Genomic DNA, 17,066 nt, shown 5'->3' on the forward strand with positions numbered 1-17,066 from the left:
ATAGCCACATTTTTTGCAAATAGTTAAAACATGCTTCTAAGTAAGTATCTCTATGTTAAAGTGGAATAGGTCTACATTTATTTTTAGGTGAACTAGACCTTTATACTAAACATTTGCCTGTTTTGATGATAAAGAAATCTAACTTTTTTCTAACTTTTTAAAACAATTTATTAATGTAATTAATGGATATTTGATAAGTTGTAGAATGTTTGCCTGAATTAACTATTCTGTAGGCTATGGTAACCCCTTGAATACTGGCCCAAGTTTTTTTTTTACTTCTGTAAAATATGGAGTTTTGGCATATTCTCTGGAAAGCATGTGTGGCTATTCTTTATTAGTAAGATGTAGGCCTAAAAGCAATGGATAGAACACCAAACCCTGTGTGTTGGAGGGAGAGAGAGAGTGAAAGTGAGGTGGTTTTTAAAAGCTTTTCTAATAGTTCATTGAGGACTTAAAGCCTGTCCTTTCTCCACGGGGTCATAGAGAAGTCCATTAGGAGCTCTACACCTGATCACAGTCTGGGCTAGTCTACCTCTACCGTGGGACGGGGTCGGAGCTGGGGCAACGGGACAGGTGGAGAACGGAGGTGGGGGGAAACAAGTGGGTGTTACCAGAGCACTTTCACCTTGTTCCACCTGTCCCCCTTTACCTGCCCCCACCCCCATCTCCCTTGCACTCACCTGACCATGACCCCCCCCCCCCCCTCTCTCTCTCTTTCTCCCCTGTAACCCACCCCCGGACCCTGTTTCCCCCCACTGCCCCCACCCCCTGTAGCCCTGGGCTCCTTGCTCCCCACCCTCCATCTCTCAGCCCCCACAACCCCCTACTCAGGGATCACTCTCCTGGGGTCTCTCTCCACACAGACACCCCTCTGTGTCTCTGGGGAGTCCACCTGGGTCTCTGATACCCTTGCAATGCTTCAGCTTCCATCTCACAAGACAATTAGGCTCTGTGCTTGAGTGAAAAAAAGCAAATACTTTTTTACACTGGCTTCTTCAGTAACGCTCAATGGCAAACCAACAACCAAGATCTCATAGAAAATAGGGTGTACCTGTTCTAGATTGATATTTCCATTTCAGTATTGAACAACTCTAGAAAAGTGTGACAGATAATATGAAGGTATTGCTGGGTCTCACTACATAAGAGGACTATATTTCTTTGCCAAGACTTCAAGTGCCAAAGTCATTAGTTGCTAATTCCAAGGTCTCTAGATTTCACTTGATAAGGCAGGCTGGGCTGCAGAACAAGAAGCTGTCTATGGCCAGGTTAGTGTACGAGGGGATAATCTGAGAGGGAAATGATCTGGTGTTTTGGTAGTGGGAATTTCATTCTCTGAATCAATCAGAAACTAATGCTGACATTTTGATCCTAGTTTACTTTAACTGTCATCTTTCTCACTAGGGCTAAAAGGAGATGTTCACCCAGGAGGCAAACAACTGTCATCCTTCTCACTAGGGCTAAAAGGAAATGTTCACCCAGGAGGCAAACAACTCTCATCCTTCTCACTAGGGCTAAAAGGAAATGTTCACCCAGGAGGCAAACAACTGTCTGGTCTTTCACACATGCACACACACTCACACACTTACACCTCACACACCTTCCCACCTGCACTCCTACATCCTCTATACTGACACTTAAAGATCTTCTTTCCATGAAGAGTCTTAGTTAATGTAAAGTATCCATGCAAGTCATCCTGCCTCTGTCCCTGCTCCACTGCTGCTGCTTAACTCTTGGCTGTATATGTTTTTCTCCGTGGTGCTGTGGGAGCGCCTGGGGTCACGGGCAGTGCCAGTGTTAAGTGAGTGGGCAGGTGAGCGGCGCTTGGCTCCCTGTGGCGAGGTTAGTAAACTGACCGGTTCTGTTGTGTGGACTGAATAGAGGAGTGAGACTGAGGGGTGGAACCTCAACGGGCCATCTCAGGGACGGACCACAGCAAAGGGAGAGAGAGTACGGAGGGAGAGCAGGGGGCAGGAGGGGGCTAATAAGAGACTGCAAGAAGGAGAAAGATAGAGAAAGAAAGAATAAAAAACAGCTGAAAATGGAATATATGCAAATGTATGTCTTTGTGGGAGGTCAAAGCACAGTCGTATATATTCAATAACTTGAATATATAAGTACACACAAAGTTCTTTCTCACTACACCTGGAATCCACCCCCCCTCGCTCTCTCGATTCCTCTCCCTCCACCTCACCCTCATCTCCCCTCTCTATTTCCCTCTTTCATTTCCCCTCTTCCTGCAAATGTTTTTGGCTGGTCATAGATCCCTCAGGTGGAGGTCTTTAACTACTGAACCATGACCTCTGGTGGTAGTAGTTTCATTTGTTTCAGCCATAAGCTGTCCTGTTACCACTGGGAGATTGAGTTTCATATCATTTATGGAAAGGAGGACCATTCTTCTAACAAGAGAAGTGTGAAATCGAACCCTAACCCATATCCTGAGGAGATGTAACCTTTTCTCTTACTATACCATAATGTATGTACATGGTCTTTTGCAATTGGCTGTGTGGATAGTTGGTCCCACTGACTGTGCAGTGTTGCTGTGTTTTCACCTGTAGAGAGGGTTAGAGAGATAAGCAGTTTCCTTTGACGACAGCTCAGGTTTAGTAACTGTTGAGTGAGACAGTGAGATTATCAGTGCTCTTTAGACTAAAGCTTTTCTTGGACAATCACCAAGTAGATAGTAATGATACAGATCCTTGTCCTGCGGTAGATATAGAGAGAGGATTTGGGCTCAGTAGGCGGGTGAGTAGGGCACCTGTAGCTAATGATTTACAACTGTAATCACTATCACATCTATACTCATTTCCACAAGCTCACAAGGACTTGACCAATATGGCCAGGAGAAATGTACCTTCTTGTATTGCGCTGCATTCCCTCCACCTGTAGTAAGACGGACGTGTCTGAACCCCACTATGGGGCTACTGGAAGCCTCCCAGCTTGGCTTTTGTCTCCCAGTAAGAGTGGGGCAACAGGGTGGCTGCTGGAGGAATTCCTCTTATATCAGGTGACCCGTCGCCCCTCTCCCCTCGCCCGGCCCACACCGGGGTAGTGCTTCTCACAGGCACTGTATCCAGTGTCACAAAAGCACATTTTACACAACGGGTACAGAGAGTGGGCCACGGTGCGGTGCAGTGGTTCTGCTTGGTCCAGCTCCAGGCTCAGATAGATTAGCATGTCGTTGGGTTTCAAACCTCCCCCTGGGCTCACAGCTCTACTCCTCATTGGTGGGGATGTCCATCATCAAAGCCTTAAAGAGATATCAAGAGGTCTGGTGTTGCTGCTGCTTCAGTCTCCATTGTACTGTTAGACAGGGAATCAATGATTAGACGGGCCCGTCATAATTAGGTAAGTGTCCATTTGGATTTATTGCTTTATACTGAGCTCTGTTCCATAAGCGGTTTCTGTTTTGTTTGGCCTTTTTGTTTGACAAACCATTGTGAGGTTGAGTGTCTGTAAGTTCTCAATCAACATCTTTGTGATGAAGGCATGTCTGGCTGTGCTGTGACAGTGAAATATTGAGTGGTTCATATACAGTGGCAAGAAAAAGTAGGTGAACCCTATGGAATTACCTGGATTTCTGCATAAATTGGTCATCAAATTTGATCTGATCTTCATCTAATTCACAACAATAGACAGTGTGCTTAAATTAATAACACAAATTATTGTATTTTTATTGTTTATATTGAATACATAATTTAAACATTCACAGTGTAGGTTGGAAAAAGTATGTGAACACCTTGGCTAATGACATCTCCAAAAGCTAATTGGAGTCAGGAGTCAGCTAACCTAGAGTCCAATCAATGAGACGAGATTGGAGATGTTGTTTAGAGCTGCCCTGCCCTATAAAAAACACTCACAAAATGTGAGTTTGCAATTCACAAGAAGCATTGCCTGATGTGAACCATGCCTCAAACAAAAAAGAGATCTCAGAAGACCTAAGATTAAGAATTGTTGACTTGCATAAAGCTGGAAAGGTTTACAAAAGTATCTCTAAAAGCCTTGATGTTCATTAGTCCACCGTAAGATAAATTGCCTATAAATGGAGAAAGTTCAGCACTGTTGCTATTCTCCCTAGGAGTGGCCGTCCTGCAAAGATGACTGCAATAGCACAGCGCAGAATGCTCAATGAGGTTAAGAAGAATCCTAGAGTGTCAGCTAAAGACTTACAGAAATCTCTGGAACATACTAACATCTCTGTTGACGAGTCTACGATACGTAAAACACTAAACAAGAATGGTGTTCATGAGAGGACACCACGGAAGAAGCCACTGCTGTCCAAAGAAAACATTGCTGCACGTCTGAAGTTTGCAAAAGTGCACCTGGATGTTCCACAGTGCTACTGGCAAAATATTCTGTGAACAGATGAAACTACAGTTGAGTTGTTTGGAAGATACACACACCACTATGTGTGGAGAAAAAAAGGCACACCAACATCAAAACCTCATCCCAACTGTAAAGTATAGTGGAAGGAGCGTCATGGTTTGGGGCTGCTTTGCTGCCTCAGGGCCTGGACAGCTTGCTATCATAGACTTTAGAATTCATTTTTCTGTCGATCAAGACATTTTTCAGGAGAATGTTAGGCTATCTGTCCGCCAATTGAAGCTCAACAGAAGTTGGGTGACGCAACAGGACAACCCAAAACACAGAAGTAAATCAACAGAATGGCTTCAACAGAAGAAAATATGCCTTCTGGGGTGGCCCAGTCAGAGTCCTGACCTCAACCCGATTCAGATGCTGTGACATGACCTCAAGAGAGCGGTTCACACCAGACACCCCAAGAATATTGCTGAACTGAAACAGTTTTGTAAAGAGGAATGGTCCAAAATTCCTCCTGACCGTTGTGCAGGTCTGATCCGCAACTACAGAAAAAGTTTGGTTGAGGTTATTGTGCCGAAGGAGGGTCAACCAGTTATTAAATCAAGGGTTGACATACTTTTCCCACCCTGCACTGTGAATGTTTACATGGTGTGTTCAATAAAGACATGAAAACATATAATTGTTTGTGTGTTATTAGTTTAAGCAGACTGTGTTTGTCTATTGTTTTGACCTAGATGAAGATTAGATCAAATTTTATGACCAATTTATGCAGAAATCCAGGTATTTCCAAAGAGTTCACATACCTTTTTCTTGCCACTGTAAAGTAGAACAGTCTGCAACAGAGAGAAACAGAGGAAGGAACAGGGAGATGGATGGAAAAGAGAGCAAAAGAGAAGGTGTCAAACTTAATTTATCTGAAGAGTTGATAAATTATAAGATGTTTTATAGATGTTTTTTGGAGGATTGTTGTTGTTATGAGGTCTCAAATTTTCCACTGCCCTGAGTTGAAATAACGTTACTTTTGAGCTACTGTAAATATTAACGTGGGATGTACACCTAATAATTTTTTTTACAGGTCAGAACAGGTGAGCATCTCATGAAAAAGGCTTTGGTTGAGTAATCTGCTACTGAGATCCTCACTAAAGTCATTGGAGCAAAGTTTCTCCTCAATCCTATTTTAGTCTCGATTGTAATTTCCCCATATGCAGAGCAGTGTAGCGATTTAGGAAGAACAACCACAGCTGGGTTTGAACCAAAAACCATGCAGTGGCAGGGTAAGCTCAGTATATCCTGTGCCATAAAGCTCCAGACCTCTTGGCAGAGGCTGTAGTAAGTAGTATTTTTACATACAATGACGCTACATCAGTGTAGAAGAAGTGACAATTTCTCAATTTCTCCCTCGTTAGATCCTTCTCTAACATCAGGATGCTCCCCTATCACTCGGCACTCTTGGCAGTGATGTCACTCACAGTGACCAGTGTATCGACGAAGACCACTCAGCGGCCAAAGTACCAATACACCAAGAAGCCCATGCTTTACCGTGAGCAGCCCCAGATTACCATGCAGCCCCTAACCACCATCATCCCTAAGACACTGAAATCAGTGGAGAAATCAGATCCCATGGACCCCTACCCTCTGGCTACCACAGAGACTACAACCTACCCCAGCGAAGCCTACCAGGAATACTATACTGAAACCACAGGGCCCCCTGGTGTTGGGCATGATAATTACACCATGGATTATACTGAGTGCTACTTCAATTTTTGTGAGTGCTGTCCACCAGAGAGGGGCCCTCGAGGGCCAAAAGGAGACAGAGGACTACCAGGTATTGAAATCACTATGACAACATAGGGACATTTAACAATACCAGTATGCTGTAGTGGTGATCCATGGATTTTGATGTCTTGTTGAAACAATTTTCTCACAGGTTCACATGGAGAAGAGGGGGAGCGAGGACCCAGAGGCTTTTCTGGACTGGCTGGTTCAAATGGAACTATGGGGCCAAAAGGAGACAGAGGTGAACACAATCCAATTTTTTTAAATTAGAAATATGTACATTTTACTGGCCGTGTGAGCAAACAGTAGATTTATTGATTATTCAAAGTTCTTTGTTTTCTATCTCCCTTTTCCAGGAGTTAAAGGTGACCTAGGATACCGTGGAATGGCAGGAACTCCGGGTAACCCAGGGAAACCAGGGGAGAGAGGTAACAAGCCATTCCTTATAACACATATAGGCATGTGATCGGTACAACATAGAAAATCATGAAACAAGGCTACCTGTACCTGTTCAAGCCTCCATATACGGATTATGAAATCAACATAGAATGAATTCATATCTTCCTCATAGATTCTGTCTGGGCCTTGATGCTGAAACGGTCCACTTACACTGTGCTCTGCGCCCTGCAGGTGGATTTGGCTTCAAAGGTGAAAAAGGTGACAGCGGGCCCCCTGGTGTCAAAGGTGACCAGGGGGAGAAGGGTGAAAGCCAAAATGGGACTAAGGGTGAGAGAGGGGAACCTGGAATGGAAGGCCCAACAGGTCCTCCAGGGCTGGCTGGAGTGCAAGACCAGAAGGGGGACAAGGGGGACAAAGGAGAGTGTGGGACATTTGGGGAGAGAGGACTGAAGGGCGATAGAGGGGACCCTGGGCCTCCAGGTATTCAGGGACAGGTGGGCCTTCCTGGGGTGGATGGCATGCAGGGCTCCCCTGGTGTGGTGGGCGATCAGGGGGATCCAGGACCCCCAGGGGCTCAAGGTGAGCCAGGGGTGCGAGGATTTCCCGGACCCCAGGGAGGGAGGGGGATGTTTGGGCCAAAGGGTGACAGAGGCCCCCACGGGATGAGAGGGGACAGGGGCCCTCGGGGGATCAGAGGGGCGAAGGGTAACGGGGTGATTCAGAAACGCTCAGCTTTCAGTGTGGGCCTCTCTCCCAGCAAGTCCTTCCCTCCATCAGGCTTCCCCGTCCGCTTCGACAAGGTCTTCTACAACGGAGAGAACCATTACAACTCCTCCTCCAACAGCTTCACCTGTGTCCACGGGGGGGTCTACGTGTTCTCCTACCACATAACCGTACGGAACAAGCCCCTGCGCGCCGCCCTGGTAGTCAATGGGGTGAGGAAGGTGCGGACACGGGACTCTCTGTATGGCCAGGACATCGACCAGGCGTCCAGCCTGGTGCTGCTGCAGCTGGCGGTGGGGGACCAGGTATGGCTGGAGACACTGAGGGACTGGAACGGTGTCTACGCCAGTAGTGAGGACGACAGCACCTTCTCTGGCTTTCTGCTCTACGCTGACAAGCCCTGACAAACGCTCTGATATCTAATACAATCTACACTGTAACTCTACTGTACCTCCACAGTACCTAAACAATCTCTACTGGCACTCCTCCATACCACCCATACTGTACCCCACAGACCAGCCCCTCTGTACTCCTGCTCTACACAGACAAGTTATGACAATGGAGCCCACTATACCACCACAGTACCAGGGACTGTAAAACACCTCTATATGATATGAATGGCAGCACTCACCCCATCTCTCTTCATACTCCCTCTATAGGCCCATCAACATATAGACATCTTTACAAGACTGTCAATCTGGTAGAATGAAAAATAATGCAAGTAAGACTGATAGCACTGGAGTAGTTAATGTTTATTACTTGAGGAATACTAATCACATAATGTTTCCCAGGTTAGGTTAAGGAATCAGAACATTGTATCGCTGTATTATGAGCTTTTTGAAAATGAGCTTTTGTACACTTTTGAAATAAAATCAATATGTAAATGTTTGACTTTGACTGGATTTATTTGCATTGAACTTACAATTGACAGTTCAAATACAATTCATTGTTTCATTCACAACCTAAAAGACAAATAACATATTAATGAATAATTATGAAGGAATTTAGAAGTCCTTCCAAACCACTGTTCCATCATCTGAACCAACACCAGGGGCCAGTGTGTTTGGAGAATCACCGGATACATCGGGGAAGGTAGGGGGCTCAGAAGGCTGGATAGAGGTGGTGGTCTGGGGAGGTCCTTTCATAGGATCTGGATGAGATGGAGCTCTGGGCTGGAGTGAGACAACTGGTCCCTGATGTATCCCTGTTAACACAGAGTCAGCATCAGGGGCGTCAGTTGGGCATGTCAGAGTATGGCAAATAACATTTTATTTTGTCAAATGAATACAACAGGTGTAGTAGACCTTACAGTGAAATGCTTTCTTACAAGCCTTTAACCAACAATGCTTAAGAAGTTAAGAAAAAAAAGAGTTACGTAAATAATAGAAAATAAAAGTAACAAATAATTATACAGCAGCAGTAAAATAACAATAGCAAGGCTATATACAGAGGGTACCGGTACAGAGTCAATGTGCGGGGTCAAAGGTTAGTCGAGGTATTTGAGGTAATATGTACACTACCGTTCAAAAGTTTGGGGTCACTTAGAAATGTCCTTGTTTTTCATAAAAACATACATGAAATTAGTTGCAAAATTAATAGGAAATATAGTCAAGACGATGAGAAGGTTATAAACAATGATTTTTGTTTGAAATAATAGTGTCCTTCAAACTTTGCTTTCGTCATAGAATCCTCCATTTGCAGCAATTACAGCCTTTCAGACCTTTGGCTGTCACTCCCTGACCTTAGAGAGACGTTTTATTTCCTCTAGGTTGGTTAGGTCAGGGTGGGGTGGGCAATCTAGTTGTTGTATTTCTTTGTTGTTTGGCGAGTATGGTTCCTAATCAGAGGCAGCTGTCTATCGTTGTCTCTGATTGGGAATCATACTTAGGCAGCCCCTTTTCCTTCCTTTAGTGTGGGATCTTGTTTTTGTACAGCTCAGTATAGCCTGCAGAACGTGACGTTCGTTTTCCATTGTTTTGCTTTAGTGTTCTGAGTTATAATAAATATTGAACATGAGCACTTACCACGCTGCACTTTGGTCTCCTTCACCTTACGAAAACCGTCACATTGGCATTCTAGTTGTCAATTTGTTGAGGTAATCTGAAGAGATTTCATCCCATGCTTCCTGAAGCACCTCCCACAAGTTGGATTGGCTTGATGGGCACTTCTTACGTACCATACGGTCAAGCTGCTTCCACAACAACTCAATAAGGTTGAGATCCGGTGACTGTGCTGGCCACTCCATTATAGACAGAATACCAGCTGAATGCTTTTTCCCAAAATAGTTATTGCATACAGTAGTTTGGACCTGTGCTTTGGGTCATTGTCCTGTTGTAGGAGGAAATTGGCTCCAATTAATAAGAGCTGTCCACAGGGTATGGCATGGCATTGCAAAATTGAGTGATAGCCTTCCTTCTTCAAGATCGCTTTTACCCTGTACAAATATCCCACTTCACCACCACCAAAGCACCCCCAGACCATCACATTGCCTCCACCATGCTTGACAGATGGCGTCAAGCATTCCTCCAGCATCTTAAAAAATTTTCTGCGTCTCACGAATGCTCTTCTTTGTGATCCGAACACCTCAAACTTAGATTTGTCCATCCATAACACTTTTTTTTCAATCTTCCTCTGTCCAGTGTCTGTGTTCTTTTGCCCATCTTAATATTTTATTTTTATTGGCCAGTTTGAGATATGGCTTTTTCTTTGCAACTCTGCCTAGAAGGCCAGCATCCTTGAGTTGCCTCTTCACTGTTAACGTAGAGACCAGTGTTTTGCGGGTACTATTTAATTAAGCTTCCAGTTGAGGACTTGTGAGGTGTCTGTTTCTCAAACTAGACACTCTAATGTACTTGTCCTCTTGCTCAGTTGTGCACCGGGGCCTCGCACTCCTCTTTCTATTCTGGTTAGAGCCAGTTTGCGCTGTTCTGTGAAGGGAGTAGTACACAACGTTGTATGAGATCTTCAGTTTCTTGGCAATTTCTTGCATGGTATAGCCTTCATTTCTCAGAACAAGAATAGACTGATGAGTTTCAGAAGGAAGTTATTTGTTTCTGGCCATTTTGAGCCTTTAATCGAACCCACAAATGCTGATGCTCCAAATACTCAACTGGTCTAAAGAAGGCCAGTTTTATTGCTTCTTTAATCAGAACAACAGTTTTCAGCTATGCTAACATAATTGTGCTAACACAGCGTGACATTGGAACACAGGAGTGATGGTTACTGATAATGGGCCTCTGTACGCCTATGTAGATATTCCATAAAAAATCTTCAGTTTCCAGCAACAATAGCCATTTACAACATTAACAATGTCTACACTGTATTTCTGTTCAATTTGATGTTATTTTAATGGACAAAATGTTTTGCTTTTCTTTCAAAAACAAGGACATTTCTAAGTGACCCCAAACTTTTGAACAGTAGTGTACATGTAGGTAGAGTTAAAGTGACTATGCATAGGTAATAAACAGAGAGTAGCAGCAGTGTAAAAGAGGGGTCTGGGTAGCCCTTTGATTAGCTGTTCAGGAGTCTTATGGCTTGGGGTAGAAGCTGTTAAGAAGCCTTTTGGACCGCTTGCAGTGTGGTAGCAGAGAGAACAGTGTATGACTAGGGTGGCTGGAGTCTTTGACCATTTTTAGGGCCTTACTCTGACACAGCCTGATATAGAGGTCCTGGAGGGCAGGAAGCTTGGCCCCAGTGATGTAATGGACTGTATGCACTACCCTCTGTAGTGCCTTGTCGGTCGGAGGCCGAGCAGTTGCCATACCAGGCAGTGATGCAACCAGTGATGGCCTGTATAACCTTTTGAGGATCTGAGGATACATGCCAAATCTTTTCAGTCTCCTGAGGTTGGTAGTTTGTTGGTGATGTGGACACCAAGGAACTTGAAGCTCTCAACCTGCTCCACAGCAGCCACGCCAATAAGAATGGGGGCGTGCTCGGTCCTCCTTTTCCTGTAGTCCAGAATCATCTCCTTTGTCTTGATCACATTGAGGGAGAAGTTCTTGTCCTGACACCACACGGCCAGGTCTTTGACCTCCTCCCTATAGGCTGTCTCATCGTTGTTGGTGATCAGGCCTACTGCCGTGTTGGAGTCGTGCCTGGCCATGCAGTCATAAGTGAACAGGGAGTACAGGAGGGGACTGAGCACGCACCCCTGAGGGGCCCCCATGTTAAGGATCAGCATGGCGGATGTGCTGTTACCTACCCTTACCACCTGGGGGCGGCCCGTCAGGAAGTCCAGGATCCAGTTGCAGAGGGAGGTGTTTAGTCCCAGGGTGCTTAGCTTAGTGATGAGCTTTGAGGGCACTATGGTGTTGAATGCTGAGCTGTAGTCAATGAATAGCATTCTCACATAGGTGTTCCTTTTGTCCAGGTGGGAAAGGGCAGTGTGGAGTGCAATAGAGATTGCATCATCTGTGGATCTGTTGGGGGCGGTATGCAAATAGGAGTGGGTCTAGGGTTTCTGGGATAATGGTGTTGATGTGAGCCATGACCAGACATTCAAAACACTTCGTGGCTACAGACATGAGTGCTACGGTTCAGTAGTCATTTAGGCAGGTTACCTTAGTGTTCTTGGGCACAGGAACTATGGTGGTCTGCTTGTAATATGTTGGTATTACAGACTCAGTCAGGGACAGGTTGAAAATGTCAGTGAAGACACTTGTCAGTTGGTCAGCGCATGCTTGGAGTACACATCCTGGTAATCCATCTGGCCCTGCAGCCTTGTGAATGTTGACTTGTTTAAAGGTCTTACTCACATCGGCTACGTAGAGCGTGATCACACAGTTGTCCGGAACAGCTGATGCTCTCATGCATGCTTCAGTATTGCTTGCCTCAAAGTGAGAATAGAAGTAATTTAGCTCGTCTGGTTGGCTTGTGTCACAGAGCAGCTTGCGACTGTGCTTCCCTTTGTAGTCTGTAATAGTTTGCAAGCCCTGCCACATCTGACGAGCGTCAGAGCCGGTGTAGTATGATTCAATCTTAGTCCTGTATTGACGCTTTACCTGTTTGATGGTTTGTCGGAGGGCATAGCGGGATTTCTTATAAGCTTCCGAGTTAGAGTCCCGCACCTTGAAAGCGGCAGCTCTACCCTTTAGTTCAGTGTGGATGTTGCCTGTAATCCATGGCTTCTGGTTGGTGTATGTACGTACAGTCACTGTGGGGATGACATCCTCGATGCACTTATTGATAAAGCCAGTGTCTGATGTGGTGTACTCCTCAATGCCATCGGAAGAATCCCGAAACATATTCCATTCTGTGTTAGCAAAACATTCCTGTAGCTTAGCATCTGCTTCATCAGACCACTTTCTTACTGACCGAGTCACTGGTGCTTCCTTCTTTAGTTTTTGCTTGTAAGCAGGAATCAGAAGGATATAACTATGGTCAGATTTGCCAAATGGAGGGCGAGGGAGACCTTTGTATGCGTCTCTGTGCATGGAATAAAGGTGGTCTAGAGTTTTTTTCCCTCTGGTTGCACATTTAATATGCTGGTAGAAATTAGGTAAAACGGATTTGAGTTTCTGTGCATTTAAGTCCACGGCCACTAGGAGCGTTGCCTCTGGATGAGCGTTTTCCTGTTTGCTTTTGGCCATATACAGCTAATTGAGTGCGGCCTTAGTGCCAGCATCGGTTTGTTGTGGTATGTAGACAGCTATGAAAAATACAGATAAACTCTCTTTGTAAATAGTGTGGTCTTCAGCTTATCATGAGATACTCTAACTCAGGCGAGCAAAACCTTGAGACTTCCTTAGATTTCGTGCACCAGCTGTTGTTTACAAATATACATAGACCCCCCACCCCTTGTCTTACCAGATGCCGCTGTTCTATCCTGCCGAAAAAGCTTAAAACCCACCAGCTGTATGTTATTCATGTCGTCATTCAGCCACGACTCGGCGAAACACAAGATATTACAGTTTTTAATGTTCCGTTGGTAGGATATACGTGGTCGTAATTCGTCTATTTTATTATCGATTGATTGTATGTTGGCTAATAGGATCGACGGTAAAGGTAGATTACCCTCTCGGCAACGGATCCTTACAAGGCACCCGTACCTTCGTCCTCGATACCTCCGTCTCTTTCTCCTGCGAATGACGGGGATGAGGGCCTTGTCAGGCGCCTGAAGTAAAACTTTCCTGCCCAACTCGTTGTAGAAAAAGTATTCCTCCAGTACTGGGTGTGTAATCGCTGTCCTGATATCTAGAAGCTCATTTCGGTCGTACACAATAGCACAATTGTAAAACGGCAGCCATCTCCTTTGGCACCATACCCTAGCTCAAGACCAAAAATGTTAAACTTGGCTACAATTTTTTTACTAAAATCATTCCAAACCCAATTAAAATGCAACAGCTGTTTAGCGTGTTGGTTGGCTGGCTTCAGGACCATGAGGAGCATCGCTCAAAGAGAAGCTGTCCCCCCCTTCCCTGCCATACCCTAAGTTCAGCTGAACTGACGCCACTGGTCAGCATTATGAATCATCCTAAAGAGAGACTGCATCACTACAATTTGTTTCTGGTTTCTCATGTATTCTGAGTGTTCACCTGTCACTCGCCCATAAGGTACGGGCTCGCTGAGCCTCTTCAGCCCCAGAGTAGGAATGCTGGCTTTGCACCAGTACCGGCCTGAGTCCCTCAGTACTGTGACCCTGTCCTGGGAAGAGGCAGGCCCCAGACTCAGCCCGTCCTGGTAGAAGTAGTAGTGGATGTGTGAAATGGGCTCACGGGCGTTCAGTTGAACGTGACACACCAGGAGCATACGGTCTTTATGGATCAGAGGGTCATTGGGCACAATCTCCAACATGGGCTCTGTCAGAACCTCTGCAGGGGAGAATACAGAGCATTAATACTGAAAAATATTTCTCACATACCTACCGGTATTCAATTACCATTAAATATGATATAATAGTGATGATAATGAAATGATGAGGGCAAATCTCATTTGAAATCTGATTCCTCATCCTACACAAACTCAAAATGACAAATCACACCTGTCTATCAACCTCACCTATGATGGACACCGAAGCAGCCACTGAGATCACAGAGTTGGTTTGCCTCCGTCCATCCCAGGATGCTCTGCACCAATAGGATCCGTGGTGTTGCAGGGTAAGGTTGGTGACACGCAGCTCTGGTCCAGGCTGTCTCTGAAGCTCCACCCCGTCCTTGTAGAGAATGACCTCTGTCAGTCTGGGGTTGCCACGGACACGACACATCAGGGTCATTGTCTCTCCAACCAGCATGGGCAGGGGTGGGGCCTGCAGGATGGCCCACCCACCTGGGCAAAGAGTAGTAAGTGATTTTAGTTAACGAGATGGTGTAGTCCCTGTCTGGCCTGTTGACAGGTACCCTCTATGGTCTGGTGTGCTACAGGTATAACTTAGCCTGGTTGTCAGTCTGTTTCTGCTTCTTTTGCTATTGTCACACGTTTGGTGTGACAACAAGAAAGGAGTTGTCTAATACAGACTGCTAACAGAAGGTCAACCAAACTACACTGAACAAAAATATAAACGCAACAGATAAAGTGTTGGTCCCATGTTTCATGAGCTTAAATAAAAAATTCCAGAAATGTTCCATATGCACATGAAGCTTATTTCTCTCAAATGTTGTGCATTTCTACTTTTGCAATGCATCCCCCTGACAGGTGTGGCATATCAAGAAGCTGATTAAACAGCATAATCACTACACATGTGCACCTTGTGCTGGGGACAATAAAAGGCCAATCTAAAATGTGCAGTTTTGACATGCTGACTGCAAGAATGTCCACCAGAGCTGTTGCCAGAGAATTGAATGTTTTAGAGAATTTGGCAGTATGTCCAACTGGCCTTACAATCACAGACCACATGTGACCTCGCCAACCCGGGGCCTCCACATTTGTTTTCCTCACCTGTGGGATCGTCTGAGACCAGCCAACCAGACAGATGATGAAACTGAGGAGTATTTCTGTCTGTCTGTAATAAAGACCTTTTGTGTGGAAAAACACATTCTGATTGGCTGGGCCTGTGCCTGGCTCCCCACTGGGTGGGCCTATGCCCTCCCAGGCCCACCCATGGCTGCGCCCCCTTTCAGTTGTGTGAAATCCATAGACTAGGGCCTAATGAATATATTTCAATTGACTGATTTTCTTATATGTAACTCAGTAAAATTGTTGAAATTGTTGCATGTTGCATTTATATTTTTGTTCAGTATAGATGTCATCATGGCTCAATATTGATATGGGTTCTCCTACCGTCCACCTCTATTTCTATGGGCAGGCTGTGGAGGGTATGTTGTGTGCTTATCCATGTGGTTCTCAGGCCCTGGCAGTAGTACTTCCCACTCTGCTGTGGCCTGGCCTTCCACAGGACCAAGTACTCAGACTCCTGGAGCTGCTCTCCCCCCCTGAACCACTGGTACCTCCACTCGGTCGACACATTCCCAGGAACACTGCACTTCAGACGTACTCTCTCCCCTGAGAAGATCCAGGGTCCCCCATTAACTAGCTCAGCCACGGCTGTCAGCGGAGCCCTCATAGGGAGAACTTGAAGAAATGTTGACAGGTAAGTCTTTCTGAAGTTTTGAGTAGATTACTATAGCTGCCTTTACACAGGCAGCACAATTCTGAAATTTCTTTCCACTAATTGGTCTTTTGACCAACCACATAAGATCTTTTCACATCAGATCTTTTTCAGAGCTGATCCGATTGCTCAAAAGACCAATTAGTGAAAAGAAATATCAGAATTGGGCTGCCTGTGTAAACACAGCCTACTAGAGAGACTTAAGCATCATTTCTGAGCATAAACGGTAACTTAAGTCTTATTTACATGGTCACCTAACATTACAAAAGACAGCTAATGTTCAGTAGTGTATAGCTATTACGTAACTCATGAAAATAGACAATTTACATGTATTTTTATTTAACCTTTATTTAACTAGGCTAGTCAGTTAAGAACAAATTCTTATTTACAGTGACGGCCTACCCCAGCCAAACCAATTGTGTGCCGCCTTATGGGACTCCCAATCACGGCCGGGTGCGATACAGCCTGGAATCAAACCAGGGTTTGTAGTGATGCCTCTAGCACTGAGATGCAGTGCCTTAGACCGCTGCGCCACTCGGGAAATACATACTGTATTTCATATGTTTCTATTATACAAGACAAAACTGGTTTGAAAAGAAGGATTTGAATCTCAGAGGCTGAGTTTACACAGGCAGCCCAATTCGGGTCTTTTGCCACTATTTAGTATTTTTCACCAATCAGATCAGATCTTTTGCCAATAATTGGTCAAAAAGTGTAAATGCAGCCAGATAGTGTACTTAATACATACCTTGTGGTACAGCCCATTTAGGTAGTGTTGAAACAACTGAAACAATAAATAACCATTAATCATTAAAATAACCCAAAATAAATCCGGTGTCAATCAATCAATGATCATCTATACACAGAAATAATTGTCTGTAATCTCTTAAAGTAGACTGAAAGGAACTCACCAAGGAGGCTCAGTAACAGCTTCATGTTGAGTGTTCTGCTTGTGCTTCTGATGGGGATGATTACACTACAATCTCTATATATTGTCAGGGGAAATGAGACTACTTTTCAGTTTCGATTGCAAAAAATACCATCTAATTTTTATGAAATAATTGCATAATGCTCTTCCTGACATCACAAATAACTTTGGGGAAGTTCCTTTTAAGGAATGAGGGAATTACCAAAGCCCTGGGATGCAACCTCATGTGTGCTGTTTTTTTTTAACATCAATAAGTTAGCCAGGTCAGCAAGTATATCATTTTGAAGCTGTATCACAGTACTCAAATCAATATAGCCTGTGTACAAAACATTAGGAACACTTTCCTAATATTGCGTTGCACCCCCTTCTGCCCTCAAA

The 17,066-nt window shown here is 44.8% G+C and overlaps 2 protein-coding genes across 3 annotated transcripts; one reads left to right on the forward strand and one right to left on the reverse strand.

Annotated features, from left to right (window-relative positions):
- Window positions 1-896: 896 nt before the first annotated feature.
- Window positions 897-8,103, forward strand: otol1b (otolin 1b). The gene is made up of 5 exons (XM_014214560.2): window positions 897-3,345; window positions 5,724-6,142; window positions 6,245-6,334; window positions 6,450-6,521; window positions 6,724-8,103. The coding sequence occupies exons 2-5, from the start codon at window positions 5,743-5,745 to the stop codon at window positions 7,617-7,619; spliced, it is 1,458 nt and encodes a 485-aa protein (XP_014070035.1). The 5' UTR covers window positions 897-3,345; window positions 5,724-5,742; the 3' UTR covers window positions 7,620-8,103.
- On the reverse strand, window positions 7,947-16,835 carry LOC106612904 (high affinity immunoglobulin gamma Fc receptor I). Of its 2 annotated transcripts, none has more exons than XM_014214561.2 (6): window positions 16,672-16,835; window positions 16,509-16,544; window positions 15,433-15,723; window positions 14,215-14,481; window positions 13,752-14,027; window positions 7,947-8,419 (listed from the first exon to the last, which is right to left on the reverse strand). In XM_014214561.2, the coding sequence occupies exons 1-6, from the start codon at window positions 16,694-16,696 to the stop codon at window positions 8,220-8,222; spliced, it is 1,095 nt and encodes a 364-aa protein (XP_014070036.1). In that variant the 5' UTR covers window positions 16,697-16,835; the 3' UTR covers window positions 7,947-8,219. The 2 variants fall into 2 exon arrangements, with proteins under 2 accessions (XP_014070036.1, XP_045580468.1); XM_045724512.1 differs by having other exon boundaries at window positions 15,433-15,654; window positions 16,672-16,824.
- Window positions 16,836-17,066: the final 231 nt, after the last annotated feature.

This window comes from Salmo salar, chromosome ssa09, assembly GCF_905237065.1.
Source record: "Salmo salar chromosome ssa09, Ssal_v3.1, whole genome shotgun sequence".
Lineage (NCBI taxonomy): Eukaryota > Metazoa > Chordata > Actinopteri > Salmoniformes > Salmonidae > Salmo > Salmo salar.

Excerpts from the sequence above, each read along its gene's own strand:
- LOC106612904 (XM_014214561.2), bottom strand. The coding sequence starts at position 16,696 with ATGAAGCTGTTACTGAGCCTCCTTG. Across the intron at positions 14,482-15,432 it reads CATAGAAATAGAGGTGGACG|GTGGGTGGGCCATCCTGCAG; the intron begins GTAGGAGAACCC and ends CTCTTTGCCCAG. Across the intron at positions 14,028-14,214 it reads TGCTTCGGTGTCCATCATAG|AGGTTCTGACAGAGCCCATG; the intron begins GTGAGGTTGATA and ends TCTCCCCTGCAG.
- otol1b (XM_014214560.2), top strand. The coding sequence starts at position 5,743 with ATGCTCCCCTATCACTCGGCACTCTTGGCAGTGATGTCACTCACAGTG. Across the intron at positions 6,143-6,244 it reads AGGAGACAGAGGACTACCAG|GTTCACATGGAGAAGAGGGG; the intron begins GTATTGAAATCA and ends ATTTTCTCACAG. Across the intron at positions 6,522-6,723 it reads AGGGAAACCAGGGGAGAGAG|GTGGATTTGGCTTCAAAGGT; the intron begins GTAACAAGCCAT and ends TGCGCCCTGCAG.